Source organism: Papaver somniferum, chromosome 11 (assembly GCF_003573695.1).
Source record: "Papaver somniferum cultivar HN1 chromosome 11, ASM357369v1, whole genome shotgun sequence".
NCBI classification, from domain to species: domain Eukaryota; kingdom Viridiplantae; phylum Streptophyta; class Magnoliopsida; order Ranunculales; family Papaveraceae; genus Papaver; species Papaver somniferum.
In genome coordinates, this window is record NC_039368.1 from 22499177 (window position 1) to 22519620 (window position 20444).

A 20444-nucleotide genomic window follows, 5' to 3' on the forward strand; every position below is an offset into this window, starting at 1 on the left:
CAAACTTCCTCAATTGTGTTGTTACTGGTGTAGCCGCCTATTCGGAGAGGAGAGTAACCTAGTTAGGAAAAATCTCTTATGACCGCTCAGTTTAAAGTCTTATTTGGTATTGGGAAGCTCTATTAGTACCGTTGGTGGGAAACTAGAAGATTGCATTGTTATTTCAGTTTTCGATTATTGATTTGTTTGACTAACGGTTGTTGAATCTTTCGTTGCACCTAGTTTGGTTATTCTTGAGAACCTTCTCTTATGATATAAGGCTCACTCAAACTAGATCAAAGATCAAGTAAGATAGATTCATTAATTTTCCATTGTTAACAGACTCCGTTCTGTGCGACAAATCAATAAGGAATCATGTTTGTTTTTGCAGGTTGTTACTTTGAAGATTAAATCGAACATTGAAGTCTTTGAAGATTTGAAGACTTCTGTTCTTGTGTTTTGATTTTTTTGGTGTAACTTGTTGTGACTTGAGTTTCGGGGATCAAAGAGGTTTTTTATTTTTAATAAACATAACCCTTTTTAAGATCAACAAGTAGTTTGCGATTCTATCATAATCCTTGTAATCAAGACTGATTATTTCGGTAATCATTGTCTTGTTTGATCTTGTAATAGAGGAACTTCGGATCTGGTAACAAGTCTTAAAATTGAAGATCCTTAACTACGCTTATATCATATATTTCGGTATTATGATTAAAAAGTGAGTTTTGTTACCAAACAGTTTATCCTTTACTGTTTGGAATACGATCCAAAGGAATCCTGTCTTGAAAGATTGAACCATTACGAAGATAGATTAGATTTAAGTCCTAAAAAGAACGCCTGTTCTGCTAGGATATCTAATATCAAATATCTATTGAGAACTTTGGTTCTGCTAGATATTATCAAAACAAATATCTATATAGAACTTCGGTTCTATATAGATATTGTCAAAACAAGAATACTGTTGAAGCTGAGTAAATAGGATTTAAGTTTACTTAGTAGTGTCTACACGAAGTTGCGGGTTTACTTTTTGTAGCATCTTAATTCATTAAGTATTCAAATATGGACTAGGTCTCGGGGTTTTTCTACAAGATTGTAGTTTTCTTCGTTAACAAAATTCTGGTGTGTGCTTTACTTTATTTCCGCATTATAATTGTTTTTATATTATAATGAAAGTAATTACACTTGCACGTTAACTAGGCACTTGATATTTATCTTATAAGGTTTCGGTTATCAAGTGAACACTTTGTTGTTTTATTGTCTCGATTACATATCCATAGACGACCACACAAAGTGTATTGGATTTCTCCACTTGTATGATATAATTATTCACGTGTTAGGCAAGTCCAGACTAACCCTATTTCAAGTGGAAACTGTGTTGAAATATTCCTTAAGTGATTGTTGCTCCAAGAGGTTTATACACGGTAGAGATTGAATAGGTTATGATAAAATAAAAAGATTGTGGTGTATTTGGGTACCCTCATCTTTTCACTATTGTATGTCATTGTGCAAATAATAATGGAAAATAAAATGAATCCTTGTCTATTCTGCAGTATTGATCTTCCCTGATCCATATTTTATGTATATATTGTGTGGCTCCGTAAGTTCTCTTATGTTGAGCATTTCTGATTAAATTAATCATGGGTCTACTTGTGGTTAATTTAATTGAGTATTTTTGGATTCAAATTCATATTTGTATGTGTTTTGTTATGTCCAAATAAATCCTTCTTTTCTTGTGAAAGTAAGGTCGCTCTTGTTGTTCTTTCGGGAATGACATTTTATGGGGGAGAGTTCTAAATTGAACTTGCACTTAATTGCCAAATCTTTGTGGGGAGTGCGGCTGTGGAATATTATAGGGGTTATCTTGTATCTTTATAAACTCCTTGATGAAAGCATTTAGTTCGGATATATGATTGCTTCTAAAAATTTGATATGTGCTTACTTTTGGTCATGAAATATCTCTATGGAAATTTCATTAGGATCCCACTAGTTTTCGTACCTTTGCCAATTTTATTGACAAAAAGGGGGAGAATTAATGTGTAGCTCATACTACAAATACATGTGGTTTCAGATCATTATGTAAGGGGGAGTGGTTTCCATGTGAGACGAAGTATTGACTAAGGGGGAGTGATACATATAACCATAGTATTGTTGTCGAAGTTGTGATACAATTGAACTTTGATGTTGTGTAATATACTATGACACTGTGTAACAATGATTGAGAATTCTTGTTTCCTCATTGTTATGGCTACGGATTTTCAACAACGATGATACTAAACTTAAAACCTTTGGGATCATTGGAGTACTTGGAAGTGACGAAGATTTCGAGTAATATTGAAGAACCAAGAAGATCAGGCATGTGGAAGAGAAGCTACAAAATTTTATTTATCTATTTTTGTATTCCATATGTATTGATAGTTTTGTCATTAAAATTGAAAAAGAGGGAGATTGTTAGAGCACTGCTTGGTCGAACTCGCATGCGTTGCTATATCAAGCATGTTTGTCAATGTTAGTGATCAAAACTGTAATTCTTGATTTCTAGTCTACTTATAGCTAAGTTCTCGGACTAGGATAGAAAGTGTAGTTGAGCTCAAGACTCCATGGCGATCATCATACAAAGACGAAGAACTAATCAAGGAACTGGTAGAACTTCATCGACTAAAAGGTATGTGGAGACTTGAACTTATCTATCGTTCAAAAGTCTATCTACTCTATCTCCTATCATGATACAAAAGTCATTTTGCTATATAGACTTGGATTATACACATTTGTTATTTCGAGCCGAGTTTTTCTCGCTTATCTATTTCTCGAAATATGTGTGGTAAGCTTTCGCTTTGGCCAAGTTCATCATTACTAGTGACGAAAGTCATATTAAGTTTCAATTATTTTAAAATTGCTTTGACGAAAAATAGTGTGTGAACAACAACTATATAACGTCCTCTGAGAATGTTTCAATGATTGAAATGAGAGTTTAGATTATATAACCATGGTTGGATATAAACATCGTGTGGTAACTCATACGTGTATAAGTCCTTATTCCTTGAACCAAAGTATGCGTACTTTTATTCTCAGGAAAACCGGAACTAGAGTCCGCGTACTGTCGGAAGTTCACATCCCTTGAACTTCTGTTGGAGTTTGTGAACTGAAAACAAACTTATTCCGGGTACTTAAATCTGCATACCAGTATGCTTACTTAAGTTGGTTATTTTCTAAAAACGATTATTCGTGAACTTAAACTTATATAAACTAAGGAATGCAAGTTTGCAAACCGTGGCTATAAAGTTCATGAATCGATTCGAGTGAACCAAATCGTTTTTTCTTCGATTGTGTCTTGTATACTTCTATAATATCTAAGTAATTGAACAACTCTCTAACTAGTTCATTTGAGTTATTTGAACTAGTTATGGTAAAGAAGAATATGGTTGATATGAAATTACTCATATGGCTAACCATTTGGTTAACTACTGTTGAACCAACTAGATGTACATGTTTGGGTATGGTTACACAAACCTAAATAAACGTGCATTTCATTTGTGTATAACAAGCTAAGTTTCCATCTAACGGTTCAAAGATATTAGCTTGAATCTAATCAGGTTTTCATCTAACGGTGAATATTGAATGCTTTGTTACTAAGCTAACATTGATTTCAAAGACTATATAAAGGAGAACTCTAGCAACTCGGAAACTTAATCCCCACACCTCCTGTGTGATACTAGTTGTATTAGCTAGAGTCGATTCTCCTTTAACTTTAGGTTTCTACCAAGACCCCGTAGGTTAACGACTTGAAGACTTCATTGGGATTGTGAAGCCAGACCGATACTACTTTCTTGTAGTTGTGTGATATGATCTTGTTGTTTCTATCGTACTAAGTATAATCGTAAGATTGGATTGAGATTGATTTCTCCGATAGGCAAGATATTAAAGAAGTCACAAACATCTTCGTCTCATCGTTTGTTATTCCGCAATATCTTCTTTCGCTAGTCGATTATGATTATTGTGAGGTGACTGATAATTTTAGGCTGTTCTTCGGGAATATAAGTTCGGGTTATCAATTGGTTCATGTTCACCTTTATTTATCAAAAGACGGAAAAAAAAACTCGTAGGTATTTCTATGGGAGACATATTTATCTATTATCGTAGACTTTTCTGTGTGATAAAAATTTGTTTATTAAAGTCTTCGACTTTGGGTCGTAGCAACTCTTAGTTGTGGGTGATATCAGCTAAGGGAATCAAGTGCGTAGTATCCTGCTGGGATCAGAGACGTAAGGAGCTCAACTATACCTCGGATCAGTGTGAGATTGATTAGGGTTCAACTACAGTCCAGACCGAAATTAGTTTGTAGTAGGCTAGTGTCTGTAGCGGCTTAATACAGTGTGTGTTCAATCTGGACTAGGTCCCGGGGTTTTTCTGAATTTGCGGTTTCCTCGTTAACAGAACTTATGGTGTCTGTGTTATTTCTTTTCCGCATTATATTTTTGTATATAATCGAAATATTACAGGTTGTGTGTTGAATCGATCATTTGGAAAATCCAACCTTTGGTTGTTCATTGAACTTGATTGATCCTTGAACATTGGTATTTGGTACTGTTCAAGTGATTTCTCTTTCATTCAATTAGACTCGCAGATTTATATTTTCTTGAGTAAGTATTGAATCGAGAAAGTGAGATATAACTCTTTGATATACTTTTAATAAGATTGAGTCTGACTGACTAGTTGATTCTCTTAAAAGTATATTGGAGTTTGTCCATACAGATTGCTAAGAAAAATATTGGGTGTGGTTGTTTGACCCCCCTCTTTTTCAGAGGTAAAAACCGATATTTTTCACACTATTTGTTTGTTATTTTCACATGAAAAAATTACTAACCAATAATGTTATTATTTCAGTATTGGTGGTATATATATTTTCGTGTTTCAGAACCTTCTCTTAAGAATCACACCAATGTTTTTCCGGTCATACTGAAGCACGATTTCGAGAATTGGCAACCAGAACAGATTGAAGATGGTCAACATACTGATAATGTTCATAAGATTCAGCAGTTGTGTAGAACAAACCTTAACCTTGTCATCCAGCCGTATAAAGCAATCCCTGAGTTCGAAGAAGAACAAGATCAGAGAATGGTAGAGTTAATCCTTAAAATGATCGTGTTATACATCCATATTTCTGAAAAAGGTGTTTGGTATTATGGTGAAAGACAACTTCTTCAGTTGCAGAGAAGATCAGTAATAGCCGTCAACCCCTATATAAGTGAAGAGATTTCTGAAGACAACTACTTGAAATTGGTAAGGGAAGGTTATCATTGGCAACAAGCTGATGAATTTATCCTGGAGCCAATGAACAGAAATGAGTACCTATTTTCGTTTAACATTATTTTCAAGCCCAATATTGTTATGCAACCGCAAAGTTTGGGTCGGATGGATTTTCCAGCTCTAAGTAATATGCCACTTGCCGATGAATTTCTTCTTTCCCAACCTCCACTAGAGACGGGTGACGCATTTGCATATCCTTATCAAAGTTCATCGTCAACTATACCACCATTTTTTTGGTATGTACATGTAATGACCCGTCCCTCCACCGATATTGTCCCCACTTGGCCACTGCGGTTATCCGGCAGTGTGGGGTTTTCAACGGGCATCGTTGTGGTAATCCAGCAGTAACTTCCAGGATGGTCACCCATCCCTGGATTGCTCCCGCCCGAGCACGCTTAACTGCATAGTTTTCTTCTAACTATGGAGCAAATTGTGTTGAAAAGGCCTCAATGTTAGGAAAGAACAAACCAATACTTATACTCAATTCGGCAAACCACTTCTGAATATCGGGGTATTACAATACCACTACCTTAAATTGGAGCCTCTCTCGGCTCCAGAATATATTCGCAAGCCCAGATCTCCGACATTCCCTGCCTCTCATGAGAAGCACCTGGACCAACCTCGTCCAGCGTACCTTCCCACCCTCGGCAGGTGACCGGTCATTGGCTCTGATACCATTTTTAATGGCATGTCCCTCCACCGATATTGCCCCCAGTTGGCCAGTGTGGTTATCCTGCAGTGTGGGGTTTTCAACAGGCATCGCTGCGGTAATCCAGCAGTAACTTCCCGGATGGACTCCCATCCTTGGATTGCTCCCTCTCGAGCATGCTTAACTGCAGAGTTTTTTTCCAACTATAGATCCAATTATGCTGAAAAAGCCTTGGTGTTAGGAAATGACAAATCATTACTTATATACCATTCGGCCAACAAATTCTGAATGTCGGGGTATTACAATTTGTAATGACCCGTCCCTCCACCGATATTGTCCCCACTTAGCAACAGTGATTATCCGACTGTGTGGGGTTTTCAACGGGCATCTCTACGGTCATCCGGCGGTAACTTCCCGAGAGGTCACCCATCCCTGGATTTCTCTATCTCGAGCACACTTAACTGCAGAGTTTTCTTCCAATTCTAGAGCCAATTGTGTTGAAAATGCCTCGATATAATGTAGATGATCCTTGCCTCTTGTGAGACCAGTATATGTCATAACACCCTAGCATACTCTCCCACCCGAGCACAAATGAAACATCCTAGTTTTATCTCAACTAGCACCAATATTGTTCCCACTCACTCATTGCGGTTATCCAGCAGTGTGGGATTTTTAACGACACTAGTGCAGATATCCAGCATCTTCCCGAGAGGTCACCCATTTTGTGACTACTGTCGGCCGAGAATGCTTAACTGATAAGTTTTTCCCACAACTCAGTTAAGTGATCCCACCAGGCCTCGGTGTTAGGAAATAACAAACCATTACATATACTTCATTCGGCCAACCACTGCCGAATATCGGGGTATTACAATACCACCACCTTAAATTGGAGCCGCCCTCGGCTCCAGAATATATATACAATCCCAGATCTCCGACGCTCCCTACCCCTCATGATAAGCACCAGAACCAACCCCGTCCAGTGTACCTTCCCACCCTCGGCAAGTAAATCGTCGTCGGCTCTGATACCATTTGTAATGACCCGCCCTCCGTTGATACTGCCCCCCACTTAGCCACTGCGGTTATACAGAAGTGTGGGGTTTTCGACGGGCATCGTTGCTGTCATCTAGCATCAACTTCCCGGGAGGTCACTCATTCCTGATTGCTCCCGTCCGAGCACGCTTAACTGCAGAGTTTTCTGCCAACTCTGGAGCCAATTGTGATGAAAAGGCTTTGATGTTAGGAAAGGACAAACCATTAATCATACTTCATTCGGACAACCATTGCCGAATACCGGGGTATTACAATAACACCACCTTAAATTTGACTCGTCCTCATCTCCAGAATATATATACAAGCCCAGATCTCCGACGTTCACTGCCCCTCATGAGAAGCACCTGGACCAAACCCGTCCAGTGTACCTTCCCAACCTCGGCAGGTGAACCGTCGTCAGCTCTGATACCATTTGTAACGACCTGTCTCTCCACCAATACTGTCCCCACTTGGACACTGCGGTTATCCGGCAGTGTGGGGTTTTCAACGGGCATCGCTGCGGTCATCCGGCAGCAACTTCCCGAGAGGTCACCAATCCCTGGATTGCTCCCGCCCGAGCACGCTTAACTGCAGAGTTTTCTGCCAACTCTGGAGTCAATTGTGCTGAAAAGGCCTCGGTATAATGTAGACGTTCCTTGCCTCTTGTGAGACCAGTATCTGGAAAAACAACCCAGCATACTCTCCCACCCGAGTACAAACGAAACATCCCTAGTTGTATCCCAACTAGCACCAATATTGTTCCCACTTACCCACTGTGGTTATCCAGCAGTGTGGGATTTTTAACGGCACTACTGCGGTTATCTAGCAGAAGCTTCCAGAGAGGTCACCCATTCTGTGACTACTCCCGGCCGAGCACGCTTAACTGAGAAGTTTTTCCCACAACTCAGTCATGTGAGCCCATCGGGCCTCGGTCTTAGGAAAGGGCAAACCATTACTTATATTCCATACGTCCAACCACCGCCGAATATCGGGGTATTACAGTACAGACTATATCCACCACATCTGGAGAGATTTTTACTTATCTAATTCCTTCTAGTGCACTTGATCGGAATTATCTATACTGGGGGGTCAATACTACACCGGAGCAGTATCATACCCAGTTGAACGATTATCATGCTCTATTACATGGATTTCAGAAATTCCACTTGGATGAGTTGCAAAAAGTGAGGGAAAGCATGATGTTTGACATGAGTCAATGATTTTACGGAAATGATGGTTCATGTAGTAATAGAGGCATGAGTCCCAGTGTTAGAGGAATGAGTCCCAGTGGAGGAGGAATGAGTCCCAGTCGAAGTCAGCGAAGTCGTCGAAGTGAAAGAAGTTTGATACGTCGTTCTATGCAGGAGGTACCAGAAATTTCTACTCCAAACCAAGTATTAGATACTCAAGTAGCACGTGGTGGTGATGAAAATATTGGCTTGGATACAACTCCTGCACGTCTGTGTAGTCATTTGCTGACTGACATAATGACTCTAGGTGGTGGTGTGAACATGGAAGTAATTAGGCAATCGAATATGTATACCCCAATTTCCCCCACCCCCAATTGCCTCAAGATCATCAGCATCTCAACCATTCCAGCAACCGTTGTAGCAAACTCCTCAAGAATATTAACAACACTTATTTCAAGATTTGTATCGTGTTCCCATGCACCCTGAATCCATAATTTATCAAGGTTATGGTGATACTGATGAGACTCAAGCACCAAGTAAGTCTCAAACCGGCTTTGATCCAGAGAACGTGTCAAGGAGATATAAAGTGTAATGACCCGTCCCTCCACCGATATTGTCCCCACTTAGCCACTGCAGTTATCCGGCAGTGTGGGGTTTTCAACGGGCATCGCTGCGGTCATTCGGCAGCAACTTCCCGAGAGGTCACCAATCCCTGGTTTGCTCCCGTCCGAGCACGCTTAACTGCAGAGTTTTCTGCCAACTCTGGAGTCAATTATGCTGAAAAGGCCTCGATATAATGTAGACGTTCCTTGCCTCTTGTGAGACCAGTATATGGAAAAACACCCCAGCATACTCTCCCACCCGAGTACAAACGAAACATCCCTAGTTGTATCCCAACTAGCACCAATATTATTCCCACTTACCCACTCTGGTTATCCAGCAGCACCTTCCCGAGAGGTCACCCATTTTGTGACTACTCTCGGCCGAGCACGCTTAACTGAGAAGTTTTTTTTCCACAACTCAGTCAAGTGAACCCATCAAGCCTCGGTGTTAGGAAAGGACAAATAATTACTTATATTCCATTCGGCAAACCACTACCGAATATCGGGGTATTACAATACCACCACCTTAAATTGGAGTCGTCCTTGGCTCCGGAATATATATACAAGCTCAGATCGTTGACGTTCCCTGACCCTCATGAGAAGCACCTGGAACAACCCTCCTAACGTACCGTCCCACCCTCGGCAGGTGAACCGCCGTCGGCTCTGATACCATTTGTAATGACCCGTCCCTCCAACGATATTGTCCCCACTTAGCCACTGCGGTCATCCATTAGTGTGGGGTTTTCAACGGGCATTACTGTGGTAATCCAGCAGAAACTTCCCGGATGATCACCCATCCCTGAATTGCTCCCGTATGAGCACGCTTAACTGCATAGTTTTCTGCCAACTCTAGAGGCAATTGTGCTGAAAAAGCCTTGGTATAATGTAGAAGTTCCTTGTCTCCTATGAGAGGAGTATCTGGCATAATCCCCCAGCATAATCCCCCACCCAAGCACAAGCAAACGACCCCTAGTTGTATCCAAACTAACACCCATATTGTTCCCACTTACCCACTACGGTTATCCAGCAGTGTGGGATTTTAAACGGCACTACTGCGGTCATCCAGCAGAAGCTTCCCGGGAGATCACCCATCCTGTGACTACTCCCGCCCGAGCACGCTTAACTGAGAAGTTTTTTTCCACAACTCATTCAAGTGAACCCATCAGGCCTCGGTGTTAGGAAAAAAAAAACCATTACTTATAGTCCATTCGGCCAATCACTGCCGAATATCGGGGTATTACATAAAGGTACAAGAATCTCCTATAATTCCACATCCGCTCTCCTAACTAATTCATTACCATTAAGCATAAGTTCAACACATTTGATGTCATTTCCGAAAGAACAACATAAGCGAGCTTAATTCTAATTCCCAGAGAAGGATTTTCCTTATACATGCAAATTTACTGACCAGTTACGAACAAAGTAAATAGGTATCCCAAAATCTTTTTTCTTCTCACCAGTTACGAACAAAGAAGTTAAAAATAGTGATCTTAATGTTAGAGGCACTAAGATACAAGATTTTCGTGAGAATAATAATCATCGACAAAAACTATTTTCTACGCCAGTTACGAACAAGAAAATAATTAGTGTGATATGACTCAACATAAGAAGTATAACTTCAATAGCCATGTACGAACTTAGATATTAAAGTTCACCGCTTATTCCTTGGCCGTTACTGATTAATGATTTTTCGTGGTTGTAGTAATGAGGTTCAAACTCTCGGACTTGTGAAGATTAAATTTAAAGATTTAATAAAATTATATACAAAATTATTAACAAGGGGTGCGAGAGGTAACCAAGACACTAGATTCCACTATTATGCAAAATTGAATGATAAATATTTCAAAACTCTATTCAATTCTTAAGTCCTCTTTTATCTTTAATTCACTATCAATCATACAGATTCTCAAACATTATTTGTAAACCTTAAGCATAGATTATCAAGAGATTAAACCAAGCATAAGCTATCAAACTGAATAACAAATAATTAAGACAATCATTCAAATATTTTAAAGCTCTGCAAAAGCAGCGATTAGGTGAATTATATAATTAAATGAAATAGTTACCCATTTATGTTGCGTGAATAGCTTCCTCCATTGCCTTGGTTACGAGGGATTCAGCTCATCATAGTAAAAAATGCTCTCAAAATAATTTATTATGGCTCAAAAATGGTTTACAAATGATGAGAATATGAGAAATACAATAAAACCAGAGACCTACGACCCTCAGTGACAAAATAAGACTGTTGCCGCTGTGTCACAAACGCTGTGGAAAATAAGACTGCTTGATGTACGACCCACAGGTGTGAGTCGTTATTACTGTAGAAAAACGACTGCTGTTGCAGGTCCGTTCTTCGTGTTCTTGGTGTTCTTCATCATCAGCAGCAGCAACAACAGAGTTTCATCAACTCTTGATTTCTGCTTCTCTGGACCTCCTCTCGACCCAAACTCTCGACACCCTCTATGCTAACCCAAGAGTTATATTTATACACCTTTGGACCAAGAATAACTTCTCATTAATCCAAAAAATCTTCCCATTACTCGGCAGTGAATGAAAATATTCCCGATATTTTTTTTCTTTAATTCTCTGATTTGTTACGGATTGTTCCCTGTTTTATCTCTTCTCACGCGTCATCCCTGAGCTGTAGGTATTGTTTCCAGCCAATAGAATCAATCCATGAATGTCTCTTCCATCCAAGAATTTCAAGAATAGAATATTTTTCCTATTTTAGAATATTTTCCTTGATTTGATTCCCACCGGTTATCTAACCAATTTTGACCGAATCCAACACTCATACCAGCTCTATCTAGGCCCTAGGAACAGACCCATTTAATTTGGGCCATTGAATCTCACTGGAACACCTTCAAATCCTCAACCCTAGTCACGGCAGTTCAAGAACAATTTTTTCCCGCCAAAATTTGAAATTCAAAAAGGTTGAAGATGATATGCCCCCTATCCTGAACTGGGGTGCGAATAGAAGATGCCTTGGGGGTGACCTGAGGTGCCCCTTAGTAATTGAGCTGCCCCTTAACCAATAACGAGAGTCCTAATAACAAATGTCCTCCAAGGGTGCCTCGGGCACCTTTTCGAGCCGAATTTTCCAAAAATGTTTATTTCCTAAAAATACATAAAAACACAATATTAGTACAAAAATAAAGTTCCAACAATACGGACATTGAGGACAAATTAGACACAAAAATGTGTCTATCAGTTACGCAATCAAGGAAGTAAATAGATTCCCAAAGAACATATTACAAAATCCACTAGTAGTATATTCACCAAAGTATAATTGTGAAGAGATCAATATTGTCATTCTCAAAATAGTTTACTTCTCTTTTGCAAGAGTTAAGAGCTTAACTTACAAGAAAATATGAAATATATGTTGTAATCACCAGAATATGATAGCAAATAACAAATCTCACAAAATAAGTAATACATACATATATATATATATATATATATATATATATATATATAATCCATGAAGATTAGGTATTGGTAGTCATCTTCCAAAATAAAATTTAATTAAATAAACTTTAAACATGCAAGATGATAGTATTTGGAATAGCTAATGTATCACATAAGAACTAATCCAAAAACTAGTGTTCGTCCATTAACAATAAGAATAAAATTCTTAGAAGGAGTTAAATAGTAAAAGGACGAAGAGAACAACTAATAAAAGCATTCAAAACCTAGCAACCAGACTCATACTTCATCGATCTCTCCATACCTTTCAAGCACTCCATCACAAAACGAGTCATTGTGATCCTTGACCCGTTTTAACAGTGGAGAAACCATGTTCGTGAGTTAGGATTTCAACCTTTCGGTTTACAATCTGGACAAAATACCGAGATTTCTAACATTGGTGATGAGATTCTTTTGGTTTCTCACATTCAGTGATGAGCTTCTTCTGGTTTCTTAAGGATCTTGGTTTGACCATCAATCAGGTGATTCAATTGCAATTGAAGATTTGCAATTTCAACCTTAGAATTATTGCAAGAATTTGTTAGATCCTTTATAAATTTTATATACCAGGAATTTTGTTCTTTCATCATAGCCACCCTTTTTCTTAAGGCACCTTGCAAGGAACTTTCCTCTTTGATGTCTTCTTCATCAAGGATGATTGTTTCACGAGGTCTCTTTGAGATGCCTATTCTTTTGATAAACATAGTTGAAGATATCTCACAACTATATCTAATATTCATCACTAGTGTTTCAAGACGTAGGTATATTGACGTTTAATTCTCATAAATGAGCCACGCGTTACATACAAAGGTGCATTATACCTCCAAAGAGAATGATGACTAACAAAGATGAACCAAGACATGTTCCCTCCAAACAGAAGAGTGCCAAAAGACTGATTGGAAAAAAAGAACATAGTGGAAAATTCCTCGAAAACCTGCCTAGAAGAAGACCCAAATTACTAAAACATCCATCCAAACCACTTATGGTTAAATACAAAAATCATCTTACACTTATACCAAACATAAGAACTAACAACCCAAGCCCCGTAGGTGATAACTGGCTTAAAGGTCTGACAACGAGATATGGCCAACATAAGAGCAAACTGAAGACCAGCAAATCATTCCAAGGAATCAATAGAGTAGAATGATTCAAAAACGAACCTCCAAGAACAACCATCCCAAAGAGATGATGCAAAAACCAGTGAAGACCCAAAGGAAACCAGAGATAAGCTTCAAATCTAAAAGCCTCATCAACATGCCGAGAACACAATGAACCACAGAGACGTACGACTAACCAGAAAAACTTGCCATCCTTACAAGCACACCACTAAATAAACCTCTGAAATAATCAGCCAACAGGCTATAAGAGAACATAAGCCATAAAATAATCCCACTCTTCAGATTGGTCACATAACACATAACATTCTCATTGTGGACCAGGATAAAGATACCATTCCATTCTCGAGAAAACAAATAAATGTCGAGACAAATTTTTCTAACGGTATAAACACTAGTAACTACAAGATGAAGAGTATTATAAAAACCCTAGGTGACTAACACAGTATTCATATTCTTACCTGTCTCACAACAGTACCAAACATGATCCAGGTCACTACAATCTTCAACTTGCACTAAGTAGTTGTTTCTCATAAATATCATTAACCAATGATAGAAATCATCCAAGTTAAAGTAACTACTCCATAAGTATTTAGAACAACACACCAGTAAATCAAATTCTCCCTCCACAGTAAGCATACGAGTTGCAACATACTTCTTCGAAATCAACTTACCTAGGCATTTACGATCACGAGAAAATAGATAGTGGTTGTGTTTGTACCTAACCATACTTCTTTCAATCGTCACTATCCAGTGGTCATCTTCATCCAACATAACGCACATTCTCAACAAATAAACATAGTAAGTAGTATGCCAGATACCAACTTCACCCTCCAAGGTAATAATACAAGATATATCATACTTTCTAGGCTCCAGATTACCTAAACACTTCAACTCTCGAGAGAACCAATAGAGATCAAGTTCTATCTGCCTACAGAATTCATCGTTTTTAACTACACTGTAGTGGTAGGCTCTACACACATCCTTACGAGCAAATTTGATTTTGAAAATCCAACCAAGACAATAAAAATCCATATCACATGGAACAATAACCTTTTTTATTTCATGGATATGAATAAGATAGCTCAGCTTAGAAGAGGTTCTCATAGGTAGAAACCAGTTCTTATCATTTGTCTCAATCCCTAACAAGTGGACTTAAGATTGTGAAAAAATAGATCACCGCAGCATCCATATGCACAAGAATACCCGAACCATAGAAGTAGATAGTAGAAAAATACATATAGGTTTATGAACAGGGCAAGCCGTTACTGGCATCTCCAACTATTAACTTGACCACCCCATTGACCTTACTAGTACAAGTATTGACTTGACCCATCCCTTGAATTTTACCACCCAAGCTTTGACTCTGTTCCGACCAAATGTTGACAGTAGAGGACCAGTCAATGTTTTGGCCGATACCACACATGTAAAATAAGTTCCAACAGGCTAAAAAATTCCAGAAAAGCCCGTAATCCACATACTCCAGGACAAGTCCCAAGTCAAATGAGGAGACTTGACTTATAACTAGGTCATCTGAATCCCCATCTACTCCTGCTGGAATACTGTTATAAACCACCGCTTCAGAAAAACTGCCGGAGAAGAAGATTTTGTCGGAAGCCAACAATTAACTTTCTATTACCTGGAGTACCGATCTCAATAGCCTCAAGGTTAGAACCTTTGTCAGCTGGAACTATATGTAGGTTTCCAGGGAGATTTATTTTAGTCACCGGGAAACTGTTATAACTCTCTGAGTCTTTAACAACACAAGCGTAAGGAGAGGCAAGACCTTTTAATATGAGATACTGAAAGTTGACACTATTGAGGATACTGTCAGAAAAGTAATTGCTAGAGAAAAAAATATTATTGAGTCTCATACGTATGAGATGGATAAGCTTCGCCTATTAAAAGATAAAGTTGAGCCCAATTTTCTCTCATCTCAGAAGCAGTGTAGATCCTTGGGAGATGAGAATACCGCCTTAAAGTGTAATTCTTCAATAACATCTGGCAATGTTCTTGGATCAAGAACAATGTCTAAGGGTTGAAAAAGTTACTTACATTAAGATGGGAAACAAATGAGAAATTCTCATCAAAAAACAACTTCTTCCAAGGGAACATTTGATGATCTAAGTGTACAATCTGATACCTTGAATTTCTGTCCTCATTGTGGTAAAAAAGGTTATCTCATACTTGAATGTTTTCATAGGAAGAAACATATTAGTAACCTCCAAAATTTGTTTTCCTTTGTAATTAAGGAGGTGAAAAGCTTGTCAACATATCAACTGATCCTAGGCATACCACTAGCCAAAAAAAATGTGACAAAAATATTCAAGATTCTTCTCGAATATGTCATAAGTCAAGAAACTCTCGTAAGCAAATGTCTGGTTATTAGGATATGTCCAATATTAGATTTCCTACTGATAAACAGAGTTCACCTGAAAAATGGAAAATTGAGAATCAAGACTCTAATAACTTATGTTCTCTAGAACGGATCTCACAAAAGCCTCAACTTTCTTTATTTTAGAATATCTGATAAACACTCATGTGATCTTAGCAGGCCCAAATACAGGAAAAACTGGTCAAGTCCTCCTTGGAAGAAGAAGAAAGGATTAAGACTCTACCCAAAAGGTACAATACAAGGTGGAATGCAAAAGATAAGAGGTACTCTACAAATAAGATAAACTATCTCAATGTATCTATTGTAGATACAAATGGTAAGTTATTTTCTCACGCTGTCACTACCTAGTTTTTAACAGATGCATCCACAAAGTATCTTGAGAATTATAGGGGTTATTGCATGGATCATCATAATTGTATTTTCAATTCTGATATGAGATATCTCAAAGTAATGAATAAAGGTTTAATATATCTGAAAATTTTATCTTATAATGGGCCTGATCCGTGGGCCCTATTTACTACTTTTGGTCCACAAACTTTTCAGTTCACTTGAACAGTAATCCTAAATGATGCCTTTTTGAGTAAGTTAGTGGTTTCCTAATCTTCTTTTAACTCTCTCTTCAGATGAGCACTATTATAATCCGGATTGTCCTTGTCTGATCTTTCTTCAGATGTGTTTTTTGGATTTTTAAGTAGTCGATCCCTAGTGGTGTCAATGTCACCACCTTCTTCAACAGGCCTCTCGTTTGCAACGCTTGAGGTGATTTTAACAGGTTGATTCCTAGTAATCTCAATAACACCTTCTTCAACAGGTCACTTGTTTGCAACTTTTTGAGGTGATTTTGATTTTCTTTGAATAGTCTTCGTGTTCCTTTTGAAGATGCTGATTTTCTTTGAATAGTCTTCGTGTGCCTTTTAAAGTTCAAGCATATGTTATCAGAGAAGATCTAGGCACTCGCCTAGCGCACAAGGAGCGCCTAGCAATAAAACGCCCCAAGGCGAAACACTATGAGCCAAAAAAAAAAAAAAAAAAAAATTATCTGGGCGCCTTGGGCTCGCCCAGCACCTAATAAAACTTAAGTTCAATCCACAACTTTTTTCTTTTATCCTTGCTCTTTTTTCGTTTTTTTCTTTTGATGTCTTAGATTAGTGGTCCCTAGACTACATCCAAACTCCTTAAATTGGAGTGGATTTCAACAATTACAGGGTTCGAATCCCTACCTCCGCAGTGGGAGGGAGCATGCCAACCACCAGACCACTTGGTGATTGGCAAAAAAAATATATCTTTTCCCGTGTTGAAAATGTATATATACTGAGCATTTTTATATATGCTTCAATAAAAACCTAAGGACTGGGAAAAGGGAAATCATGTAAACTAGGAAACAAACCGAAACTTGAGAATTAAAATCCCAAACCGACTTCCCTCCATAAAGCCAATAATTTAGAAACCTGTATTTTGAGATTTAGACAAATTCTACAGTCTATACATTACCTTGGGGCATATATACGAAGTCTCCCCTTGCAACAAAACTAGTCTCCCCTCACCACTCTTGCGCCTGGGATGAATTTATTTCTGGGAGGAAAAAAAAAAACTATGCAGCATCTTCTTCTACGTTGCGACTTTGTGCACTCCATTTGGAGTAACTTCACCAACGCCTGTGGAGTCTCTCGGGTCACCACTGGCAACGTTCAGCAGCAAATCCATTTGGCCCATGATCCCTTGTGCTATCCTGTGGGAATGTTGGAAGGAAAGAAATGGCCGTATTGATGGAGCTAGATATAATCTTTTGATGAGTTTATGATGTTGACTAAACAGAGTAACAGACTCTAAATCTTTGAAGTTGTATGCGTGTGGACGAGTTCTCTGGTCTTAAGCCATAAAAATCTAAGCCCTGTTGTACTTACGGTGTATGTGCTGTAATAAAAGTTGAATTACTGGTTAACAATCAAATTCCTAGTATGCAAGAAAATTAATGGTCAAGAACTTCGGGCCATTCTTTATTTCGTCTCTGAAAGGTCAAAGTCCGTGAATATCTGCTACCCTAAAGACGAGAATCAAAGTCTTCTATCAAAATTCCGCCTTCTTTGTTGCCTCTTCAATTGTGTTCTCACATTTTCTTTCGCATAATTAGATTTTTTTTATTTTTTCAACTCCCATCACCTTCCAATAATTTAAACCAAAGAAATAGTCGTCCTCTCATTTTCTTTATAAATTCTTCTTCTCCCATCTCATTTGTTAGCTACTTCAATAATTCTGCTTCGTATTGATTGTTTCCTCACAAACCTTGTCTGTAGCCGAAATTCGGAGCCGTTCCGTTTGTCCGGTCCGATTTGGCGCAGATAAGAAACATTTTGGAAAACGCCATGGAAGTAGAGCCAAGCCTCGGCGGACCATCATCGTCTTTCCGTCTCCGTAGTCCTAGTCTTAATTGTCTTAGACTACGCAGAATCTTCGATGTTTTTGACGCAAACGGTGACGGCATGATTACTCTGGAAGAGCTACGCCAAGCATTAGAACAACTCGGCCTAGAAGCGGACCAATCTGAGCTTGAATCCACAGTTCTATGTTACGTTAAACCGGGCAATACAGGTCTCGAATTTGAAGATTTTGAAACGTTGCACCTATCTCTAGGACATACATTTTTCGGATCAGAGGATGATTTGAGTGATCCAGCGGCACAGGAGGAAGCAGATTTGGCAGAAGCGTTTAAGGTATTCGATGAAGACGGCGACGGGTATATATCGGCGGCGGAATTACAAGTGGTGTTAGATAAACTAGGTTTACCTGAAGCACAAGAAATGGATAGAGTTCAACAGATGATCATTTCTGTTGATCAAAACCAAGATGGGCGTGTAGATTTCTCTGAGTTTAAGAACATGATGCAAAATGTTACCATTCGATCAACTGCAGCTTAAACTTTTGTTTTCATATTTCTGTTTTTTTTTGTAACTTTTATGTAAATCAGGAATTCTTAGATTGGAGTAATTGTGCACAGATTTGGTGTTAGTGCTGCTGCATTTGTGCTTCATTTTTCTAGGGGTATCAAAATTATTGAATCATGTTGATGGGACAAAACAAAAGTCTCATTTTGTTTCAGAGCATATAAATTTTCGCAGTTTTGTTTATAATCTTCATTTTATAAGGCCGGATTTTGTAAGGAAGAAGTAGCAGAAGAAATGGATGAGAAGAAATCAAATAAAACCAGAACGAACAGATTCCTTGTTGGAAAATGAACCCATATTGCTCACAACATGGCATATGTGTGGGGCTCAACGATGTTGGAGACATGTGAATGCACATGTGGTTGGTCCTTTCAGTTATCTTAGATTCTTTGTACTTATGGGAAGACTTGATGTAGGGATGCATTGACTAGTTAATCTCTGGCGCATAGGGCTAAAGAAAATGATTTAAACTTCCGGGAGAAATACCACGTGACATAAGGAATGGTATCCACTTTACTCATTCCCTGTCCGAGTCATTCAAAGTTGGGTCGTTCATTTTCCTCATGGAATTTTTCCCGGTACATTGAGCGTCCACATGGCATCGTTGTAAGAATTTGAAGGTCTATTTATTTAGGAGTATTTTTTTTCTCTGACTATTTATTTTTTTCTCTAACTATTTTTTTTTGGCTTTCAAAGAACAATAAGCTTGATAACCTGTTGAAAGATACAGTAACCTAAAGTTTTGGTTGTCATGATCCTGCTCTTAAAGTGGATGACTTTCTTCATTTTGATTGCGACACCAGAGGTGCGAGCGCTCTCAAATTTGATAAGAGTTGGAGTTTCATTTTGACAATTCTTTTACATTGAAAAGATTGTTTCTATTTTCTTAAGTCCATACTGTATTTGTAACAGAAGGTTTGAGAACTTATAAGAGATGGCAAATTTAGCATTAAATATGCCAATTTAGGTCTTTAATGGGGAGAGAAGACTGGAGATGTTAATCAAGTTTTTTTTGGAAAAAAGATTCTATTTGGTTCTTAAAAGCCCTGTGTTGTCAGCTAAAAGATCCATTTTAAAGTTTGGGTAGAAAACTAGGGTTTTTTAGACCAAGTTTTTTGGTGGAAGAAGTCCATTTTTCATGCCACCTCAACATTTGGAATTGTTCATGGAAGTTCAAGTCTTATGATAGAACTATAGAAACGCTAAAAAGAATGGTATTTGACTGAAATATTTGCATGCTTAAAATTAAAAGTGATTTTTCTGTGTGTGAATTATGTTAAAAGACGAAAAACGGTATTCTATTTAGAATTGCGTTTAACGCTAGTCCGATTACCATTTTTTAGGATTCCACAAAATCATGGAACGTGGCTTGGAAAAAGTGTGGATGACACCAATTTGGAATCCATTAGACCTGGCATTCCACATTTTTTCCAAACTTGGAATTTGTTGGATTCCACCGTAAGACTTACTCTTACATGATCCGATTGTTTGCCGAGAAAAATGTTAAGCAAAGAAAATCAATGTCAGATAAGAGATGCTACAATTGATTGTATTCATAACCTTTAACTTAATTGCTTTTTATGATTTGCATGATGAATCGTTAATACATGCTTCTTATCCTTTATATGCTATGTCTATTAAGCGACTCCTACCTAATTTAGTAAAAGGGCATGATCTAATAACATGGTTGATTAGATTAACATTACCAGACGTCATTTTTTCAACAAAAAAAGACAAAACAAACGACAACGAGTTTAGAGCTAATTTTTCGATG

General features: G+C 38.2%; 1 protein-coding gene across 1 annotated transcript; it reads left to right on the forward strand.

The window, feature by feature from the left end:
* Positions 1 to 17947: 17947 nt before the first annotated feature.
* LOC113323343 (calcium-binding protein CML42-like) lies at positions 17948 to 18856 on the forward strand. The gene has a single exon (XM_026571631.1). It carries the CDS (start codon positions 18092 to 18094, stop codon positions 18641 to 18643), a length of 552 nt encoding a protein of 183 aa, XP_026427416.1. The 5' UTR covers positions 17948 to 18091; the 3' UTR covers positions 18644 to 18856.
* Positions 18857 to 20444: the final 1588 nt, after the last annotated feature.

Coding starts and splice junctions, on each gene's coding strand:
- LOC113323343 (XM_026571631.1), top strand. CDS start 18,092: ATGGAAGTAGAGCCAAGCCTCGGCGGACCATCATCGTCTTTCCGTCTC.